Source organism: Rhamphochromis longiceps, linkage group LG8 (genome assembly GCF_057381845.1).
Source record: "Rhamphochromis longiceps isolate RC_006_pf linkage group LG8, R_longiceps_female_GT1.1, whole genome shotgun sequence".
Taxonomy (NCBI): domain Eukaryota; kingdom Metazoa; phylum Chordata; class Actinopteri; order Cichliformes; family Cichlidae; genus Rhamphochromis; species Rhamphochromis longiceps.
Genome location: NC_140564.1, coordinates 35,434,717 through 35,458,716, shown reverse-complemented (window position 1 = coordinate 35,458,716; position 24,000 = coordinate 35,434,717). Strand labels below are relative to the sequence as shown.

Genomic DNA, 24,000 nt, shown 5'->3' with positions numbered 1-24,000 from the left:
ACGACGTCAGGGGTGAGGTGTACACCCTGATGGTGATTTGGACTCCGTGATTGTGCCCACCCCCAAGATCCTATATGTATGTGTAATGAGAGTGTGAATAATGTGAATGTCTAAGTTGTGGGATAAAATTGAGGCAGAGGCAGCCAGAAGGGGACGGGGGGGGGGGGGGGGTAGCCTCCTCTGCACCCTGGTGACATACCCCCACTCCAAGGCCCTGCATGTGTGGGTGGTTGTGGAGGAGCGGGAAGAGGGAGGCAGCTGGAGATGGGGAGGGAATCGCCTGAGCCAAGGTGTGAAACTGGGTGTGGGTCCCAATCAGCCAGAGTTTCGGGTGTGTTCATTGTGAAACCTGGCCCCACCTTATCATGCGAATTCCTGAGATCAGATGGCCCAGGATGTGAGTGGGCGTTAAGGCGTCTGGGAAGGATCTCAAAACTGGATTATAGATGGCAGACAGTTGGTGTCGTAAACCCCGCCTCTGTTCAAAGATGGTCGCTCACAGTGGACATAGATGGTTCTTTCACTCCTCTTTCAAACCATCTGTCCTTTCTGTCCAAAATGTGAACATTGGCATCCTCAAAGAGTGTCCTTTATCCTTAAGATGCAGATGGACTGCTGAGTCTTGTCCTGTGGAGGTGGCTCTTCTGTGTTGTGCCATGCGCTTGTGAAGTGGTTGTTTGGTCTCTCCAATGTAGAGGTCTGAGCATTCCTCGCTGCACTGTACAGCATACACCACATTGTTAAGTTTGTGTTTTGGCGTTTTGTCTTTCGGGTGAACCAGTTTCTGTCTGAGCGTGTTGCTGGGTCTGAAATACACCGGGATGTCATGCTTGGAGAAAACTCTCCTGAGTGTCTCTGATACGCCGGCTACATAGGGGGTGACAATGTTGTTGCGTCTGTCCTTCTTATCCTCCCTCGCTGGTGTCTGGTCTTCTTTTCTGTGCCTCTTTGCTGACTTTAAGAACGCCCATTTAGGATAGCCGCACGTTTTGAGTGCTTCCTTTACATGTGTGTGTTCCTTCTTTTTCCTTCAGGCTTAGAGGGAACATGTTCTGCCCGGTGGTGTAGGGTCCTAATTACTCCAAGTTTGTGTTCCAGAGGGTGATGGGAGTCAAAGAGGAGGTACTGGTCCGTGTGTGTGGGCTTCCGGTAAACTTCAATGTTGAGGTTGCCGTTCTCTTCAATGTGCACAGCGCAGTCCAGGAAAGGCAAACAGTTGTCCTTTGTGTCTTCCCTGGTGAACTTGATGTTTTTATCCACAGCGTTAATGTGCGCAGTGAACTGGTTCACCCGAAAGACAAAACGCCAAAACACAGACTTAACAATGTGGTGTATGCTGTACAGTGCAGCGAGGAATGCCCAGACCTCTACATCGGAGAGACCAAACAGCCACTTCACAAGCGCATGGCACAACACAGAAGAGCCACCTCCACAGGACAAGACTCAGCAGTCCATCTGCATCTTAAGGATAAAGGTCACTCTTTGAGGATGCCAATGTTCACATTTTGGACAGAGAGGACAGATGGTTTGAAAGAGGAGTGAAAGAAGCCATCTATGTCCACTGTGAGCGACCATCTTTTAACAGAGGCGGGGTTTACGACACCAACTCTCTGCCATCTATAATCCAGTTTTGAGATCCCTTCCCAGACGCCTTAACGCCCACTCACATCCTGGGCCATCTGATCTCAGGAATTCGCATGATAAGGTGGGGCCAGGTTTCACAATGAACACACCCGAAACTCTGGCTGATTGGGACCCACACCCAGTTTCCCACCTTGGCTCATGTGATTAGAGGATCATCAGGGGGTCCTTTTGTCCCTCTGTGGGGGGAAACTCCCACTAGGTTTATATCTGGGACTCTCCACCATTTGACCTTAGAACTGAAGAAGCTTCTCGGATGAGAGGTGAAACGTCTTCAAGCAACTTAAAGAAGTCCAGACGCTTTTCTTTGCAAGCTCCTTTGACTACGATGACCTGGATGACTGAGAACCTTCACAGACATGTTTATTGCCTCGACTTTTGCCGCGTGCTGTAAAACTGTGGACGTCCTCAGAGGTTCTGATTGGTGGTTTTGGCAGCTGCTTTAGGATCTAGTCTGTCAGCATTACTGATGTAAAGGATCCTCCAGCGACTGTGATGGTAACGGGTCCAGAGTAAGCAGTGGTTGCTCAGCATAACTCTGGTTCTATGAGGATGCCAAAGCTGTAATTAACATTTGATGACACATGTGATCCCTGTTTGTCTGTATCCGATGCTTTATCCCAACAGCTAACGTCGATCTTTGCATTTCCATCCCAGCAGACGCCTCCCGGGTGTTATGACGCAGCAGATGCAGAACCTACAGTTGTCCCAGACCAGGAAGTGCCCCGGCGGGCCGGCCTCCCCCAATGCCGCCAAGCGCCTCTACAGGAACCTGTCGGAGAAGCTGCGAGGAAGCACCTCCTCCTTCGAAGATGCCTACTTCTTTGGCAAGACGGATCGGCTCCGTAAAGCCTCGGTGAGTTCAGGCGCGCCTCGGTCACTGCATCACTTTACTTAGTTAACACGGCAGGTTTGTTTTAACTGCAGCACAGACGCTGGACATGAATCCTGCGGGGTTTGAACACAAAGAGCCGCACGAGGCCGATGTTACTCTGACAGTTCATCGCTCAAAAATCCATTTAAGCTAATGGTAAATGGTAAATGGCCTGTATTTGTATAGTGCTTTACACAGTCATCCACACATTCACACACTGGTGATGGCAGCTACATTGTAGCTACAGCCACCCTGGGGCGCACTGACTAATGCGTCCTCTTAGTCAGCCTCCAGCTTTAATTTGTGTCCTAATTAGCAGAAACTCATCCAGTCTTCATCAATGCAGCAAACAGGAAGTCTCTTTACGTCTTGGGATGAGTGTGAAAGTCAGCAGTGAAACTATCCTGTCACCGCATGGCTGAGTCTGTTTGCAGACGTGCTTTATGCTCACACAGCAAACAAGCTTCACATTTCAGCAGCTGGAAACTGTTTTCTGAATAAAAACACTAACATACGGCACAAAAACATGAATAAAGGTGTTTTAATCATCATTAATGTGTTCAGTTTTATTTACATAGCACCGAATTACAGGTAGCACAGGTGTCACAGCGCTGTTACGCTACAGTAACACAGAGAGCGTGCAGGCACTGATGTTCAGGTATTCGCTCAGATCGAGTCTTTAAAAAACTCCTGTATCCTGATCATGAAGCTGTGATAAACTCTCCACATGTTCATGTGATGCTTTTTTCTTGTGCTAATGTTGCCGTGGCGATGGCTGGCCTGACGGGGGAAACCCCGTCTCTGACAGAAGGATCGAGAAACGCGCTTCGCTAATTCTGTTACCGGCGATGTCGTCAGAGCCTCTGCTCTCGACTGTCGCGTCTTTCATCTGATCTCAGACCAGCATCGTAAAGACAGACTGTTCGTCAGTCCACGGCTGCAGAGTTCGGTGAACTGAGAACGTGGAGTTACGTGCCTCACTCGAGGACACTGTGGACGCCGTCTTTGGTTTGTAGCAACACGCCATCTTTTCTCAGGCTCGTCTCTGTCTGCTGCCATCGTCGCCGCCTTCCTGCTGCCCTGCGAAACATTTGGTTGCGGCGACTCATCATGTGTGACAAGTGTTACATGTCATGTTGCACGCGCACTCTCTCTGCCAGCCTGCTGACATTTACAAACCAGCCACAGCAGCAGACATGAAACAAAGAGGCAGACGGGGGAGGAAACAAAAGCCTCCAAGCACAGCGAGTACGAGTCGATCTGCAGAACTCTGCTCACGTTTAGGCTCACAGTCCAAATCTCCACCATCCAAAGGTCCCCGTGTTCATTCTGCAGGAGCCCAAACTCACAAAGACCTGCAGCAGATGGAGGGAGACAAATCCACAAAACACACACCAGGGTAAGGTTCTCCAAAACAAAGATAATAACCAACCCCAACAAAGTCCAAAAACCATCCAATGGGAGTCCAGTGTCCACAGAACAGCTGTGGCGAGTTCTCAAGGACGTCCCAAATCTGAGCTGTAAATTAGTATCAGCTGAACCAGTCGAGATAGTAAACCATACCAAACAAGTTCAAACCCATCTCTGGTGTAAACACAACACCAGGTTCAGAGTAACAAGTAGAAACAAACAAAAACGTCTGAATCCAGGATGACGGAAGCTCGTTCCCAAACTGCTGTGCAAGGGCTGCACCTGAAACTGTCTTTAGTTCTTAGAAGTTGAACCTCTGCTGCAGATTGTTCAGAGTCGTTCGGCAGCAGGAAAGCAAACCTCCAGGACTACATGAGACACTTTCAGTCCACACAACAAGTGTTTCACGATCGTGATCTAGTTTAAAACCACAACCATTGATCTTAATCCTAAAGACACCGACACGGACTGAAAAACTGTGACTGGTCCACCAGGCGAGTGTCCAGGAAACACCTCCAAACCCAGTCACAGGTGACTGAATCCAGTCAAAGAGAGGTGGAAACATCACTAACAGAACTGAAGTGAGCCCAAACCGACACTGGTGATGTCGCCACTTCAAAACCTCAAAGCTGTTTCTAAATCCAGAAGCCTGATCCAACTTTGAACCAGGGCCCACGTCGCGTCTGATGGTCTGCAGCTCCACCTGCACCACCCGGCTCTGTGTTCTGTTAAAGGCTTTGTGGTTTCAGGAGGCATAGCTCAGCGCGGCGCCGCCCTCAGCAATAACAGCCACGCAGCGGCCTGCAGGATGTTTCTCTGTTCACACACTTTGTGATAAACCTGAAAGCAGCCGCCACGCTGTGGATGGTCGCTGCCGCCCTCTGTCAGCCTGACAAAGAACAAAAAGTTTCCGCTCGCTGCCGTCACGTCTACAGAGACAAGCGAAGGAGGAGCCGTTTCCAGCCTGAGCAGAGAAACACTTTGTTCCCATTTCATCAGCTTCCTCCTCGCTGCTTCTTTACTCTGTGAGGAGGAAACATTCAAAAAGTCGTTTCCAACACTCGGGTTTGACATGTGGTCTCTCTCTCATTCAGGTTAAACTGAAACATCGAGAAACGTAGTGCAAATACACTGAATACAACTTTGGTTATGCCACAATTATAAATAGATTACTGTGTAATTACAATACATTAGTGTAACTATCGTATAATTAGTGTAATATAAAGTGTAGTGATAATAAATGAAAAACACATAAACATCTTAGTACAGAGTTGCAATAAATAATTATAGTGTAATTATAAATATTGTATTTACATTATTTGTAATTAAATACAGTGAAATATTCTGTTTATATAAATATTATTATTACATTTTTATAATTACATTGTGACGTTAATAAATTAGTTTAATACAGTTTATGAAGAATTAGTTTAACTTTAGTTAAACATGAGAGCATGAGGCTGGGTCTGTAATTTCACTGCAGTTACATTGTAACTGACATACTGTAGTGTAATTACACTGCAGTATGATGAGTGTAATATGACGATGTGATTATAATATATGGCAAATACAGTATATTTATAATAATAATTACAGGAATGTTTAACTATAAAACCCATAAATAAGTAAAGTTTTAATATTCTGGCGTGATTGTTTTAAATTACAGTGCATTTATAAATGAACGGACTAATTAATCATTAGTTACAGTCATTCATGTTACATTATATTACAGTATTTTTTATGTCTACCAGTCTTATAATGAAATAAAGTGTGATTACTGTTGAGTACAAAGTATAAAGTACAAGTATGTAAAATTCTGAAGTATTTAAAGTAAAGTTTGAAGTTTGGTCAGTAAAGAAACATTTTTCCCTGAATAATAAAATTCTTCTTTTGCTGTTTACAAAAGATTAAATTAAAATAATAACAAAATAATCCAGTTCAGTGTGACTAAGTATGATAATAATACATGATAACTGCTCTATTTTAGTTTCTGCTGGTCAGTTTTTGACAGCTCGTCAGAATCCAGACTTTTCATTGCTGGTTGAATCCTGTCACCGATGGCAGATCTCAGGTCGCCACGGTTTCACTCGCTGTTTGTGAGCTCAGTGAGAACAGGCGGCTCGTTTCAGAGACGCTGAGCCGACGCTCGAGCGAGTCAGCAGACTACGTCCACACGTACCCAGGTATTTTAGAAAACGCAGATTTTTCAATGCGTTTGCACCTTCTGTCCACACGTAAACGGCGTTTTCGGTCACTGAAAACGGAGATTTCTAAAAACGCCTGCCAGGGTGGATATTTTTGAAAACTCTGGTTTTGCATTTACGTGTGGACGAGGAAAACTCAGCGTCAAAGGTGTGCGCTTTTTTTGACGTCACACTGTGCGCCACGTTATTGTTTCGGTGAATGAATTTCTACAATACTGTTACTGTTACTCTCTGCAGTGTTTAAATGCTTACATATACACACAGTTACTGTCCCTCCACACATACGACTCGGTTCTGCTTCTATGCCCCAGCTTTGTTTACTTTTTCCCACCGAGGCTTCTAGACTTCTGATTGGCCAACATTTCTACACGGTTAAGAATATATCGCCACCTGTTGCTTTGGCATGTTCCTAGCAGCATTTTCCTTCATTTCTGCCTTTACGTGTGGACGGGGTTATTTTTGAAAATGAAAACGGAGATTTTCCGTTTTCAAAAATACCCGTGTACGTGTGGACGCAGCCTCAGAATCAGCAGATTAAAGAGTGAAAGTGACTCAAATCATCTCATCTCCACGTCAGCAAAAAGGTCGTTTTCAGCTGCTTCCTCTTTGAATAAAGTGTCATGTGACCTGAGTTCACCGACAGACTCACAGTCACACACACAGTGTCTCGGCACAAACGTGGAGAGATCAGGAATCCTGAGGACGGCTCGTCTCACTGACGAAACTCCTGCACGCCTGTTCCCATGGTAACCACATGATCGTGCACACATGTCATACGTGTCCGTTTCACGCGGTGATGTCCCCGCGGCGCCTGAAAGGATGCTGCACGTGAGGTCTGAGGGGGATGAAGCAGCGCGGTGGGAGACGTACAGATGATCCGAGCAGCGGCGTTTTTTAAACTCGTGACACGTGGAAACTGAGAAATGTTATCTGTTCTTTAAAGATGTCAAGCAGCTGCTGGAACATCTGGCGGCTGCTTAATGACATGATTGGTGTAAAGCGAGCGCCCAGAGAGCTCGGTGTTTCAGACACTGTGGGCTCATGAACCATCAGGAAGCTCCGACTGTGGATCAGGAAACGCTGCCGTTCGATGGTTGTTGTTTAGCTTCCTGTTGTTTTGCTTGTTTTGGCTCCAGGTTTGTATGATCTTCACCTTTGGTTTGTGTCATAAAGTCACGTGACCACGTGTCCAGACTGGTAAAATGCTGGTTCTCACTTTCAGACGATGCAGGGCAGCGACTGCATCTTCGAGGCGGTGGAGCAGCAGGACCTGGACGCCGTGCAGATCCTTCTGTACCAGTGTTCGGCCGAGGAGCTGGACCTGAACACTCCCAACAGCCAGGGCCTGACGCCGCTCGACATCGCCATCATGACCAACAACACGCCCATCGCCAAGCTGCTGCTGAAAGCCGGCGGCAAGGAGAGCCCGCACTGTGAGTACGCCACATCAGGCAGGTTCGGCCCTGAAGCCAGACCGCAGCACACACAGCGTCCGAGTGTTGGTCTTTAAACGTGTCAGACTTCATGTTGTAAATCTGTGTCACAACCACCTGAAACGAAATCCGTCCCGCCGGGCCGTCACTTCAAAAGGTTGAAAGCGTGTCGAGTGCTGTGCTTCATCTGTGCGAGCACTCCAAGCGACGAGGCCAATTACAGCTCCACGAGCCGGGAGACTCCTCGGTCTTACCTCCGCGTCTTTATCAGCTGTCACGTCTGATGGAGTGTGCCCGCTTGACCTTTCAGTCTGACAGAAACCTCATTTACAGGCGAGCCGTCGTCCCGTCAACGCGGCTTGTCAGGAGGTCACTCGGGTCAGATGTGGGCGTTTTGGGTTTTCGTGGCGTGCGACGCAGAAAACAGACGTTTGTGCCACTAAAAGAGTCGAGACCTGAAGCACGTCCTCCTGCAGCGGCGTTCACTCAACAACTCAGACGTGAAAAAGCCAACAGAGGCTTTCAGAAGACTGACGGAGTGTCGGTCGGCTCTTCCTGGTGAAACACTTCCAGAAACTCTTCACATAAAGAAATCGTTTATGCATAAACAGAAAGTACCAAAGAAACGGCTCCATCGTGCTGCTGATCGTTGTTACTGTTAGCAGCCTGTGGCCCCATCAGTAATCACTGCTAATTGGTTAATAACTGATTTGTAAACCAGCTGCTGGCAGATGTGTCGTTGGGTTGTTCTGTGGTTCAGAGCGCCGGGATCAGCGATTAAGCTTTAATTAAACCACAGCGACCTTTAGCAGCGCGCTACATAAAACATGATCGTTGCAGCTCTCAGGAGCTGCGGGTCGACAACAACCTGCAGGTCTGAAGAACAGCCCAGCTCTGTATGAGGTGCCATAAGGGACATTATTACTGAAACGCTCTCTCACACACAACTGAAACGCTCACACACACACTACTGAAACGCTCTCACACACACTACTGAAATTTTAGCTCTCACACACACTACTGAAACGCTCTCACACACACTACTGAAACGCTCTCACACACACTACTGAAATTTTAGCTCTCACACACACTACTGAAACGCTCTCACACACACTACTGAAACGCTCTCACACACACAACTGAAACGCTCTCACACACACTACTGAAACGCTCTCACACACACTACTGAAACGCTCTCACACACACTACTGAAATTTTAGCTCTCACACACACAACTGAAACGCTCTCACACACACTACTGAAACGCTCTCACACACACTACTGAAATTTTAGCTCTCACACACACAACTGAAACGCTCTCACACACACTACTGAAACGCTCTCACACACACTACTGAAACGCTCTCACACACACAACTGAAACGCTCACACACACACTACTGAAACGCTCTCACACACACTACTGAAACGCTCTCACACACACAACTGAAACGCTCACACACACACTACTGAAACGCTCTCACACACACTACTGAAACGCTCTCACACACACTACTGAAATTTTAGCTCTCACACACACTACTGAAACGCTCTCACACACACTACTGAAACGCTCTCACACACACTACTGAAACACTCTCACACACACTACTGAAACGCTCTCACACACACTACTGAAACGCTCTCACACACACAACTGAAACGCTCTCACACACACTACTGAAATTTTAGCTCTCACACACACTACTGAAACGCTCTCACACACACTACTGAAACGCTCTCACACACACTACTGAAACACTCTCACACACACTACTGAAACGCTCTCACACACACTACTGAAACGCTCTCACACACACAACTGAAACGCTCACACACACACAACTGAAACGCTCTCACACACACTACTGAAACGCTCTCACACACACTACTGAAACGCTCTCACACACACTACTGAAACGCTCTCACACACACAACTGAAACGCTCTCACACACACTACTGAAATTTTAGCTCTCACACACACAACTGAAACGCTCTCACACACACAACTGAAACGCTCACACACACACTACTGAAACGCTCTCACACACACAACTGAAACGCTCACACACACACAACTGAAACGCTCTCACACACACAACTGAAACGCTCTCACACACACTACTGAAACGCTCTCACACACACTACTGAAATTTTAGCTCTCACACACACTACTGAAACGCTCTCACACACACTACTGAAATTTTAGCTCTCACGCACACTACTGAAACGCTCTCACACACACTACTGAAATTTTAGCTCTCACGCACACTACTGAAACGCTCTCACACACACTACTGAAATTTTAGCTCTCACACACACAACTGAAACTCTCTCACACACACTACTGAAATTTTAGCTCTCACGCACACTACTGAAACGCTCTCACACACACTACTGAAATTTTAGCTCTCACACACACAACTGAAACGCTCTCACACACACTACTGAAACGCTCTCACACACACTACTGAAATTTTAGCTCTCACACACACAACTGAAACGCTCTCACACACACTACTGAAACGCTCTCACACACACTACTGAAATTTTAGCTCTCACGCACACTACTGAAACGCTCTCACACACACAACTGAAATGCTCTCACACACACAACTGAAACGCTCTCACACACACTACTGAAACGCTCTCACGCACACTACTGAAACGCTCTCACACACACAACTGAAATGCTCTCACACACACTACTGAAACGCTCTCACACACACAACTGAAATGCTCTCACACACACAACTGAAACGCTCTCACACACACAACTGAAACGCTCTCACACACACTACTGAAACGCTCTCACACACACTACTGAAATGCTCTCACACACACAACTGAAACGCTCTCACACACACTACTGAAACGCTCTCACACACACAACTGAAACGCTCTCACACACACAACTGAAACGCTCTCACACACACAACTGAAACGCTCTCACACACACTACTGAAATGCTCACACACACACAACTGAAACGCTCTCACACACACAACTGAAACGCTCTCACACACACAACTGAAACGCTCTCACACACACTACTGAAATTTTAGCTCTCACACACACTACTGAAACGCTCTCACACACACAACTGAAACGCTCTCACACACACTACTGAAACGCTCACACACACACTACTGAAATTTTAGCTCTCACACACACTACTGAAATGCTCTCACACACACTACTGAAATTTTAGCTCTCACACACACAACTGAAACGCTCTCACACACACTACTGAAATTTTAGCTCTCACACACACTACTGAAATGCTCTCACACACACTACTGAAATTTTAGCTCTCACACACACTACTGAAATGCTCTCACACACACTACTGAAACGCTCTCACACACACTACTGAAACGCTCTCACACACACTACTGAAATGCTCTCACACACACTACTGAAATTTTAGCTCTCACACACACTACTGAAATGCTCTCACACACACTACTGAAATGCTCTCACACACACTACTGAAATTTTAGCTCTCACACACACTACTGAAATGCTCTCACACACACTACTGAAATTTTAGCTCTCACACACACAACTGAAACGCTCTCACACACACTACTGAAATTTTAGCTCTCACACACACTACTGAAATGCTCTCACACACACTACTGAAATTTTAGCTCTCACACACACTACTGAAACGCTCTCACACACACTACTGAAACGCTCTCACACACACTACTGAAACGCTCTCACACACACAACTGAAACGCTCTCACACACACTACTGAAATTTTAGCTCTCACACACACTACTGAAATTTTAGCTCTCACACACACTACTGAAACGCTCTCACACACACTACTGAAATTTTAGCTCTCACACACACTACTGAAATTTTAGCTCTCACACACACTACTGAAACACTCTCACACACACTACTGAAATTTTAGCTCTCACACACACTACTGAAATTTTAGCTCTCACACACACTACTGAAATTTTAGCTCTCACACACACTACTGAAACGCTCTCACACACACTACTGAAATGCTCTCACACACACTACTGAAACGCTCTCACACACACTACTGAAATTTTAGCTCTCACACACACTACTGAAACGCTCTCACACACACTACTGAAATGCTCTCACACACACAACTGAAACGCTCTCACACACACTACTGAAATTTTAGCTCTCACACACACTACTGAAATTTTAGCTCTCACACACACAACTGAAATTTTAGCTCTCACACACACTACTGAAACGCTCTCACACACACTACTGAAATGCTCTCACACACACTACTGAAATGCTCTCACACACACAACTGAAACGCTCTCACACACACTACTGAAACGCTCTCACACACACTACTGAAACGCTCTCACACACACTACTGAAATTTTAGCTCTCACACACACTACTGAAACTCTCTCACACACACTACTGAAATGCTCTCACACACACAACTGAAATGCTCTCACACACACTACTGAAACGCTCTCACACACACTACTGAAACTCTCTCACACACACTACTGAAATGCTCTCACACACACTACTGAAACGCTCTCACACACACTACTGAAACTCTCTCACACACACTACTGAAACGCTCTCACACACACTACTGAAACTCTCTCACACACACTACTGAAATGCTCTCACACACACTACTGAAACGCTCTCACACACACTACTGAAACTCTCTCACACACACTACTGAAACTCTCTCACACACACTACTGAAATTTTAGCTCTCACACACACTACTGAAACTCTCTCACACACACTACTGAAATGCTCTCACACACACTACTGAAACGCTCTCACACACACTACTGAAACTCTCTCACACACACTACTGAAATGCTCTCACACACACAACTGAAATGCTCTCACACACACTACTGAAACGCTCTCACACACACTACTGAAACGCTCTCACACACACTACTGAAACGCTCTCACACACACTACTGAAACTCTCTCACACACACTACTGAAATGCTCTCACACACACAACTGAAATGCTCTCACACACACTACTGAAACGCTCTCACACACACTACTGAAACACTCTCACACACACTACTGAAATTTTAGCTCTCACGCACACTACTGAAACGCTCTCACGCACACAACTGAAACGCTCTCACACACACAACTGAAACGCTCTCACACACACAACTGAAATTTTAGCTCTCACGCACACTACTGAAACGCTCTGACACACACAACTGAAATGCTCTCACACACACTACTGAAACGCTCTCACGCACACTACTGAAACGCTCTCACACACACCACTGAAACGCTCTCACACACACAACTGAAATTTTAGCTCTCACGCACACTACTGAAACGCTCTCACACACACAACTGAAATGCTCTCACACACACTACTGAAACGCTCTCACGCACACTACTGAAACGCTCTCACACACACCACTGAAACGCTCTCACACACACTACTGAAATTTTAGCTCTCACGCACACTACTGAAACGCTCTGACACACACTACTGAAACGCTCTCACACACACAACTGAAACGCTCTCACACACACAACTGAAACGCTCTCACACACACAACTGAAACGCTCTCACACACACAACTGAAACGCTCACACACACACTACTGAAACGCTCTCACGCACAACTGAAACGCTCTCACACACACTACTGAAACGCTCTCACACACACTACTGAAACGCTCTCACACACACTACTGAAACGCTCTCACACACACAACTGAAACGCTCTCACACACACTACTGAAACGCTCTCACACACACTACTGAAACGCTCTCACACACACAACTGAAACGCTCTCACACACACAACTGAAACGCTCTCACACACACTACTGAAACGCTCTCACACACACTACTGAAACGCTCTCACACACACAACTGAAACGCTCTCACACACACTACTGAAATTTTAGCTCTCACGCACACAACTGAAACGCTCTCACACACACAACTGAAACGCTCTCACACACACTACTGAAACTCTCTCACACACACTACTGAAACGCTCTCACACACACTACTGAAACGCTCTCACACACACTACTGAAACGCTCTCACACACACAACTGAAACGCTCTCACACACACTACTGAAACGCTCTCACACACACTACTGAAACGCTCTCACACACACAACTGAAACGCTCTCACACACACTACTGAAATTTTAGCTCTCACGCACACAACTGAAACGCTCTCACACACACAACTGAAACGCTCTCACACACACAACTGAAACGCTCTCACACACACTACTGAAACGCTCTCACACACACTACTGAAACGCTCTCACACACACAACTGAAACGCTCTCACACACACTACTGAAACGCTCTCACACACACAACTGAAACGCTCTCACACACACAACTGAAACGCTCTCACACACACAACTGAAACGCTCTCACACACACTACTGAAACGCTCTCACACACACTACTGAAACGCTCTCACACACACAACTGAAACGCTCTCACACACACAACTGAAACGCTCTCACACACACAACTGAAACGCTCTCACACACACAACTGAAACGCTCTCACACACACTACTGAAACGCTCTCACACACACTACTGAAATTTTAGCTCTCACACACACTACTGAAATTTTAGCTCTCACACACACTACTGAAACGCTCTCACACACACTACTGAAACGCTCTCACACACACAACTGAAACGCTCTCACACACACTACTGAAATGCTCTCACACACACTACTGAAATGCTCTCACACACACAACTGAAACGCTCTCACACACACTACTGAAATGCTCTCACACACACAACTGAAACGCTCTCACACACACTACTGAAATGCTCTCACACACACTACTGAAACGCTCTCACACACACTACTGAAATTTTAGCTCTCACACACACTACTGAAACGCTCTCACACACACTACTGAAATTTTAGCTCTCACACACACTACTGAAACGCTCTCACACACACAACTGAAATTTTAGCTCTCACACACACTACTGAAACGCTCTCACACACACAACTGAAATTTTAGCTCTCACACACACTACTGAAATTTTAGCTCTCACACACACTACTGAAATTTTAGCTCTCACACACACAACTGAAACGCTCTCACACACACTACTGAAACGCTCTCACACACACTACTGAAACGCTCTCACACACACTACTGAAATTTTAGCTCTCACACACACTACTGAAACGCTCTCACACACACTACTGAAATTTTAGCTCTCACACACACTACTGAAACGCTCTCACACACACAACTGAAACGCTCTCACACACACTACTGAAATTTTAGCTCTCACACACACAACTGAAACGCTCTCACACACACTACTGAAACGCTCTCACACACACTACTGAAACGCTCTCACACACACTACTGAAATTTTAGCTCTCACACACACTACTGAAATTTTAGCTCTCACACACACAACTGAAACGCTCTCACACACACTACTGAAACGCTCTCACACACACAACTGAAATTTTAGCTCTCACACACACTACTGAAACGCTCTCACACACACTACTGAAATTTTAGCTCTCACACACACAACTGAAACGCTCTCACACACACAACTGAAACGCTCTCACACACACAACTGAAACGCTCTCACACACACAACTGAAACGCTCTCACACACACAACTGAAACGCTCTCACACACACTACTGAAACGCTCTCACACACACTACTGAAACGCTCTCACACACACTACTGAAATTTTAGCTCTCACACACACTACTGAAACGCTCTCACACACACAACTGAAACGCTCTCACACACACTACTGAAATTTTAGCTCTCACACACACTACTGAAACGCTCTCACACACACAACTGAAACGCTCTCACACACACTACTGAAACGCTCTCACACACACAACTGAAACGCTCTCACACACACTACTGAAATTTTAGCTCTCACACACACAACTGAAACGCTCTCACACACACAACTGAAACGCTCTCACACACACTACTGAAATTTTAGCTCTCACACACACTACTGAAACGCTCTCACACACACTACTGAAATTTTAGCTCTCACACACACTACTGAAACGCTCTCACACACACACACAACTGAAATTTTAGCTCTCACGCACACTACTGAAACGCTCTCACACACACAACTGAAACGCTCTCACACACACTACTGAAACGCTCTCACACACACTACTGAAATTTTAGCTCTCACACACACTACTGAAATTTTAGCTCTCACACACACAACTGAAACGCTCTCACACACACTACTGAAACGCTCTCACACACACTACTGAAACGCTCTCACACACACTACTGAAACGCTCTCACACACACTACTGAAATTTTAGCTCTCACACACACTACTGAAATTTTAGCTCTCACACACACAACTGAAACGCTCTCACACACACTACTGAAACGCTCTCACACACACAACTGAAACGCTCTCACACACACTACTGAAACGCTCTCACACACACACTACTGAAATTTTAGCTCTCACACACACTACTGAAACGCTCTCACACACACTACTGAAACGCTCTCACACACACTACTGAAATTTTAGCTCTCACACACACTACTGAAACGCTCTCACACACACTACTGAAACGCTCTCACACACACTACTGAAACGCTCTCACACACACTACTGAAATTTTAGCTCTCACACACACTACTGAAATTTTAGCTCTCACACACACTACTGAAACGCTCTCACACACACAACTGAAACGCTCTCACACACACTACTGAAACGCTCTCACACACACACTACTGAAATTTTAGCTCTCACACACACTACTGAAACGCTCTCACACACACTACTGAAACGCTCTCACACACACTACTGAAATTTTAGCTCTCACACACACTACTGAAACGCTCTCACACACACTACTGAAACGCTCTCACACACACTACTGAAACGCTCTCACACACACTACTGAAATTTTAGCTCTCACACACACTACTGAAACGCTCTCACACACACTACTGAAACGCTCTCACACACACTACTGAAACGCTCTCACACACACTACTGAAATTTTAGCTCTCACACACACTACTGAAACGCTCTCACACACACTACTGAAACGCTCTCACACACACTACTGAAATTTTAGCTCTCACACACACTACTGAAACGCTCTCACACACACTACTGAAACGCTCTCACACACACAACTGAAACGCTCTCACACACACTACTGAAACGCTCTCACACACACTACTGAAACGCTCTCACACACACTACTGAAACGCTCTCACACACACTACTGAAACGCTCTCACACACACTACTGAAATTTTAGCTCTCACACACACTACTGAAATGCTCTCACACACACTACTGAAATGCTCTCACACACACTACTGAAACGCTCTCACACACACAACTGAAATTTTAGCTCTCACACACACTACTGAAACGCTCTCACACACACTACTGAAATTTTAGCTCTCACACACACTACTGAAACGCTCTCACACACACTACTGAAATTTTAGCTCTCACACACACTACTGAAACGCTCTCACACACACTACTGAAATTTTAGCTCTCACACACACTACTGAAATTTTAGCTCTCACACACACTACTGAAACGCTCTCACACACACTACTGAAACGCTCTCACACACACTACTGAAACGCTCTCACACACACTACTGAAACGCTCTCACACACACTAATGAAAACCAAGAGGATTTCAATTGAACAGGAAGGCATTTTAGCTGCACAGGAAGGTGAGGAAAAACAAATAACACATTAATGCACAGCTAACACCGCGGTGACGTCTACAACAGTCTGTTAGAGGTATAATTGAAAAATCTTTTGCCTTCATCAGTGACTATCCAAACATTGTTGTAGGATAGCAGCCTATTGCAACAAGTCGGGGCATCCTGGCTATGCTAGCTGCCCGTATAATCTGGAAAGACTGTGTCTGACAGTACCTCATCTACAATGAAATTACATCAGATCCTTGTCATTTTTTACATACTTTCTTTGTTTTTTGAGGTGAGAACCAATGAAGAAGATGTTGAAAGATTTTTTACTTGTGCTCTGCAATGTATTGGGGCGCTCCAAAATGAAAATTCGGACAATATCAGACAAGAGCGGCTTTATAGAGAGCTAGATGATCATACACGAACTCTATCAGAATTTCTTGCTGCTGTATCTCGATATGATCCCAATAATAGGGTTGCCTCCAACCTACTACAATCCTTGTATAGATGCTTTTGCAGCTTGCTACATGAATATGATGCTAGACAGAGATCTGCTTATGTGACCCACAGATTGTTACCCCCAACCACCTTGAGTGGTCATCCAGGTCGGCCACGATACACTATATCTGCTGAACAGATTTCTCACTTTGTTTCCATTGGTATGACATGGCAGAGAATTGCATCATGCTTTGGAATAAGTCGAAGAACCCTGTACAGACACAGACAAACTTTGGGAGTTGAGCCATTAAGCTATGTGGATATTTCAAATCAAGAACTGAATGGCCTTGTGACGGATATCCTACAGAACACTCCAAATGCAGGGGAAGTATACATTCTTGGAAGTCTGAGATCTCGTGGCTTAAGAGTTCAACGTTGGAGGGTCAGACAAAGTCTACAGGAAGTGGATCCTATTGGACGTGCATTTAGACGTCGTCATGCGATAAGGCGAAGGATCTATAGTGTTCAGGCCCCCAACCACTTATGGTAAGTTCACTGGTTTGAAACAAATGATCAGGCCTTGTGTTTAAAAGTATTAACACAATACATCAAAATTAATGGTCCTTCATTCAAAACATTACTGAAGTTAATCTATATGATCAGCATAAGATAATAATAATAAAAAAATAACAATAACCAAAAAAACTGAAATTGATATAAGTATGTTAAATATTTGGGGGATTCATAGTACATAAATTTAGATGTTGTCTAATGTATATACTGTTGAGTTGTTTAATCCTTTATTTCACATCACAATTTTAATCTCTAACATCAATTGTGCCAGGTAAACGTAGTGTGGAAAAAGACATTTTATGCCACTGTGTGTATGTGTGTGCACGTGTGTGTGTGTGTGAGAGAGAGAGAGGTGTGCTGTTGTTGAAGTAAATGTACAAAATGAAACCTCTAGTTTTTGTTTAAGTACAGAGTCAGGAATTCACTACTAAATAATATGAACAAACATATGGAACTGTAGTAATGCTTTCTGATCTCTCAACAGGCATTTTGACGGCAACCACAAGTTGATTAGATGGTCCTGCATGGCTGTGTTGATGGCTTCAGCCGAACTATCATATACTTACGTTGCTTATCCAATAACAGAGCCTCAAGTGTCTTGTCATTATTTTTGGAAGGAATACAAAACTTTGGTTTGCCCTTAAGGGTCAGGTGTGATCATGGTATGGAAAATATACAGGTTGCTCGTTTTATGTTACAGAGAAGAGGAGTAGGCAGTGTTATTACAGGTGTTTCAGTACATAACCAAAGAATTGAAAGACTGTGGGCAGAACTCAACAGAGTTGTATCAAGACACTTTATAAATATCTTTAACTTTATGGAAGAACAGGGTATGTTGGATTCACTGAATGAGCTACATCTTTTTTGTCTGCATTATGTTTATTTGCCAAGGATTGAAAGAGCATTAACAGAATTTGTCAATCAGTGGAACAACCATGGTCTCTCTACACAAGGAGGACAGACCCCTCTTCAGCTGTGGCATACAGGTGTCACAAACAATGTGGGAATCCTGTCGTTTATAAATGACATTTTTCATGTTGATAACTATTATGGCGTTGATGAAGAAGAGCCATTACCAGAACTTCAAACAAACAATAATGTCAATATTCCAGCTATTGACATCAACATAAATGAGACTGCAATGAACATAATTCAACAAGTGAATCCATTAGAAAATGATGGAAATCATGGAATAGATGTGTTTTCTTCACTTTTACACCTTCTACATTAAATAAAATATTTTGCAAAAAATAAAAAAAAGATATATAAAAAAAACATTTCAGAAAACATATGTGATCGAAACTAACATATTGAAACCATTTTCTTTAAAATGATAAAATGACAGCTCTGTTGTCAAACAGAAACTGACACAGGCAGAAGAATAAACAGACACAAAGACAACCAAATCAAAAACCGATGGACATACACATGAAATGAGTAAAGTGACACAAATTTTGTATATTCAAACTCAACAATCTAAATTAACTTCTGACGTGCTGTTAAACAATTGGTATCTACCTGTATGAATCCTGAAGAACAATCACTTCTTGTCAAATTGATGTCTTAAAACATCAATTTGACTGAGGCAGGTAAATTTGGAAATATTAAAACCTTAACAAGTTAATACTCAATACTCACTTTGAATCAAAAGAGAGACCAATACAAAAGAGAAACACGCAAACTCCTCCAGCATAATGTGTTCATACCCTGCCAAAACCGTAAGTGTTACCTAATGCAAAATCAAACTTCTCCTTGAACAGCTGGTATGAAACATGCAGTGGCAGCCTAATGCAGTTAACACACGTGTTGGCAAGAGGGAAAATTGGTGTAGAAGAGAAGTCACCGTCTCCTCTATGAATGAACTCAATCGAGGGTGCTGGGGAAAAGCCAATAGGTGGCACCACAGTTGCTCCAGTTGCAAAGGCCAATATCTTCTGTAATTTGGAAGGTCCTTCTTCTTCTGCATAAAACAGAGAAGGAAAAAAGTGTTAAAAGGTTATTTCATTTGGCCAACATAAATTGTCAGTGAGTACAAATCTAAAGCAAGAATCTTAATGACTGTTATTGCAATGACTATAGAGCATGCTTTTCATCTTTCAATAGTCTCAAAGAACTATGTAAAAATGTTACTACAACCAAGAGGGTAATGTGGTGTTATTGTTATATGAGTATGTTATTTAAAATAAAGATTTCAGAAAAGCTAACCTATAAATCGTTACATCTATTTATTGTGCACTAAAGTGACAATTACCTTCTGCATCTTGGAGATAGTCTCTCCAGAAGGTAACAACCATCTCCTCAGCAGCTCTTCTGTTGCTTCCTTCTGGAGATAGATGAATGTTGAAAAGATCATCCACCTGGTCAGCAGTCAGCATATGTGGCTCATAGCAGAACAGAGGGCGAAAACTGTCTGGATGCCTCCTCATTTTCTCGAGAACCCCAAGAGTTTTCAGACCTTCACAAAATCTGGATAAACAGCACAAAGAAATTTTATTCAATAATTCTGCAATTTCATGCTTCTAAGTTAATTGTATATTATCAATTTGGCACAATCAGTTATACTAGGTTATTAACTGGCCATTTTGATTAATAGGTAAGATTTTTATCACATTTTAATTAATCTGAAAAACACAGAATACCAAAATACCTTTGAAATGGACCTTGAACCCTGTGGATGACCTGAAACATGACAATATCATGTACCAGCAGATCCCTGTCTCTTAGTGAACGCATAGGCCTCAGGCATCCTGCATTGGCCAAGTAATCAAGCAGAGGTTCTTTTGACTTTTCAAGGTCCTCAAGGGTTGTACTTTGAGATATCTAGCATCACAAAGAGCAGAGGAAGGGCTTGTTATGGAAGTTACTCAGTAGTCTTATAACCTATTAGAAGGAACCCAGCCACCAGTGGTCTACACAATCACAATATGCCCGCGCGTACATTGAAAGTCAAATGACTACACATATTTTTTTAATATGTTTACAATGTGCTTAAAAAAATGATAAAATATACTCTTTCGTCTACCCTTATCTACTGAATCTTAGTTTAATATAGCAGCAAAATATAAAAACTTGGCATTCAGCAATGGCCAGACTGATCCGGATAAACATTCCCTGCAAAAGAAAACTGGAACACAAACTATTTTCAATTCACTATAAGATTTATAAAATAAACATATAGAGACCTTTCGGACTTTTTCAAAGAGTTCCAGGTCAGCTATGTCTTCCAGGGCTGGATTTGCTGAATTTCCAACCAGAAGGGAAAATACTGTTGGTGACAGAAAGTTAGGTGGTGGACCACCATGTACCAAGCTCACTGCAATGGCTCTCCCAGAGATGTAGTACCAGTCCCCTCTGAGAGCTGCAAAGCAACAGAATAAAAGGAAAAGCAAAACTGTCAGTAATGTTGCCTGTAAAAATAAATATCAGTTAAACAGTTCCCACTATTAATCTTAGAAAAATAGGTAATTACCAGTACTGTCAAGAGCCAAGTTCTTGCAGTTTTCTTTCCCCTCAAACATGGCTGACCTGGCAATGGTGTCCATCAATAGTCTCAAGAATTCCCTCCTTGGCCCACCTAAATCAACCCCTTCCTCATTTTTCCCCATATCATCTGAGAATTTCACACAGATCATCAAGTTGGGATCATAAGATAGCCTTTGAAAACCACGCAAGGCTCCCTCCCACACAGCAGAGCGATTTATATTAAATTTGCACTGCTGTTTTGTGCTAATTTTGCTTGATAGTTCCAGCAGTATCTCTTGAACAGGGACTTTTTCTGCACTAAAAAAATAAAATAAAACAAAAAATAAAATATATCAGCCATGTAGTCATGTTACAGAATTTGAGAATATGTGTCACACTGATCATAGAGAGTTAAAGCTTTAAAGGTTTATATTGATTTGACAATTCTGGAAAGCCCAAATTATGTCTCAAACTCAAATTCTGTATGTTTGTTACTCACATCTGATTCTCCAAGCTCGCAATTATAGCTTGATTTAAATCCTCATCATCTGAAGAATCGCCAGAAAGCGATGCCACGAGAGTTAAATATGAAGAATAATCTTCATCATTAACGCTCATGGCAGGGATGTCTTCACTTCTTGCATTGAAATCTCTGCTGTGACTGCTTGTGCTAGGTTTGTCATCACTTCTTGCCATGTAGCCTTCATCACAAATGCTGTTCCCATCACTTCCTTGCTTTGCTCGTTGCCTTTTACCAACACTCCTTCGAATACAGTTGGTCCCAGTATCATCTTCTTCATCACTGCTAGTGCCAGGGTTATCACCTTTAACATGACTTCTTAACCTTGTAGTGACTTGGCTGCTCATGTCTTGTTGGATTTTTGAACTATCAACTTCAAAACAATCATTGTCACTGTCCTTATCAGTTGCACAACTGCTTAATGCTGATTTGGAGCTGATGTGGGAAGGATCTTTGTCTTCATCTGATTCACTCTTCAACAGAAAAAGACCAAAAACATATATCAAAAGCAAGTAATTATAGCTTATCTTAAAAAGATTAAAATAAGAAATATCCATATTGATTGCTCCCAAACACTTGTTTTAAATAAATATATTCTATTTTGCTAGAAGCCCAATTGTTGACATGTTTTTTCCCAAATCATGATTACTTTTCATTCTTTTAGTAACTTACTAAAAGTGTCCTTGATGGCCTTACATAGAGGGCTTTGGTTTTAAAAACCTTTAGGATCAGCATCCCATTCAGCTCCTGACCAACTTGGAGCTTTGGAGACACCAGCTTATTGCCACAAGCCATTAGAAACTCGAGGCTACAAAAAATAAATAGGGACAACAGCAATTGCTAATTAGTTAAACATTTTAAGTATTAGTTAAATATTTTATTATATACTGTTCTGTTCTGTTTGTGTGTATGCTTTTATGACTTAAATTCTACTGGTATAGTCATATGTTTTTATAATGATGAATAATATTTTAAACTTCTTTACTTTGGTATATTATCTTTAAGTACAAGTCATTACATGAATACACACAGTAACAATAAACAATAGTATTTTACCTGACATCCTCTGGAATGCGTTCACCAAAGCTTTCCTTGATGTGTTTCACGACGGTTTGGTTGTCCCAGGTCTTCTGGAATTCAAAAGCACTGAGGATGTGCCCATGTTTGTGTAACCATAATTTTGAACCTTGTTTGCACACTACTCCCCATGATGGAGTTGGAAGTAGTATAACATCTTTGTTGAAATGGTCATGCTGCTGGGCCATAGCTCTGAAATATAAATATTAGATACCATAAACAACAGCAAGTGATAACTAATAATACTGAGATGCAGACAGCAGAACACTATCCAAACCCCTACACAGAATGCTTTCATAGACAAAATTGTTGTAGTTAGGCAAACATAAGGGTTAATTTTGTATACTTTTTTTTATACTTTTCCGAGAATACGTGCTTCTTTTGTGGTTCGGACTCCTTCTGACATTTCTTTGGAGGTGGAGGAACATCACAGTAATTGCTTAAAGGAGCGTCTTCGACATCTTTAAGAGTTCTAAACAAATGTCTGTCCTCCTCCAGAAAATCCTATGTACGCAAACACGCGTTGCAACTTCTTATCTTGTGCGTGTCTTTTATTTTGACAGCGAATGCGCACCTGCGGACCACTTATGTGCAGCCCTGGTTATTAAGCTCGTCATATTGCAGCCA

The 24,000-nt window shown here is 43.4% G+C and overlaps 2 protein-coding genes and 1 pseudogene across 5 annotated transcripts in view; 2 read left to right on the top strand and 1 right to left on the bottom strand.

Moving 5' to 3' along the window:
• The window catches only part of ankfn1a (ankyrin repeat and fibronectin type III domain containing 1a), a 110,653-nt gene that overhangs the window by 48,844 nt on the left and 37,809 nt on the right, over positions 1 to 24,000 (top strand). For 2 of the 3 annotated variants that reach the window (XM_085417303.1, XM_085417302.1), the window contains exons 8-9: positions 2,299 to 2,497; positions 7,352 to 7,562. In XM_085417303.1, coding sequence (XP_085273429.1) covers positions 2,299 to 2,497; positions 7,352 to 7,562 — 410 coding nt within the window. The remainder of the gene's footprint in view (positions 1 to 2,298; positions 2,498 to 7,351; positions 7,563 to 24,000) is intronic. The other variant, XM_085417304.1, reaches the window with a different exon arrangement.
• On the top strand, positions 7,450 to 19,545 carry LOC146664413 (uncharacterized; annotated as a pseudogene). Its single transcript, XR_014913105.1, has 3 exons — positions 7,450 to 7,562; positions 17,874 to 18,287; positions 18,799 to 19,545. The product of XR_014913105.1 is annotated as an uncharacterized LOC146664413 (transcript).
• LOC146664412 (uncharacterized) overlaps positions 20,015 to 24,000 on the bottom strand; it is a 5,052-nt gene continuing 1,066 nt past the window's right edge. Inside the window, exons 2-9 of the mRNA XM_085417306.1 lie at positions 23,353 to 23,565; positions 22,969 to 23,104; positions 22,276 to 22,769; positions 21,784 to 22,094; positions 21,497 to 21,672; positions 20,962 to 21,134; positions 20,566 to 20,780; positions 20,015 to 20,274 (exon numbers count right to left, since the gene is read on the bottom strand). Of these exons, the coding sequence (XP_085273432.1) occupies positions 20,015 to 20,274; positions 20,566 to 20,780; positions 20,962 to 21,134; positions 21,497 to 21,672; positions 21,784 to 22,094; positions 22,276 to 22,769; positions 22,969 to 23,104; positions 23,353 to 23,565 (1,978 nt within the window). The remainder of the gene's footprint in view (positions 20,275 to 20,565; positions 20,781 to 20,961; positions 21,135 to 21,496; positions 21,673 to 21,783; positions 22,095 to 22,275; positions 22,770 to 22,968; positions 23,105 to 23,352; positions 23,566 to 24,000) is intronic.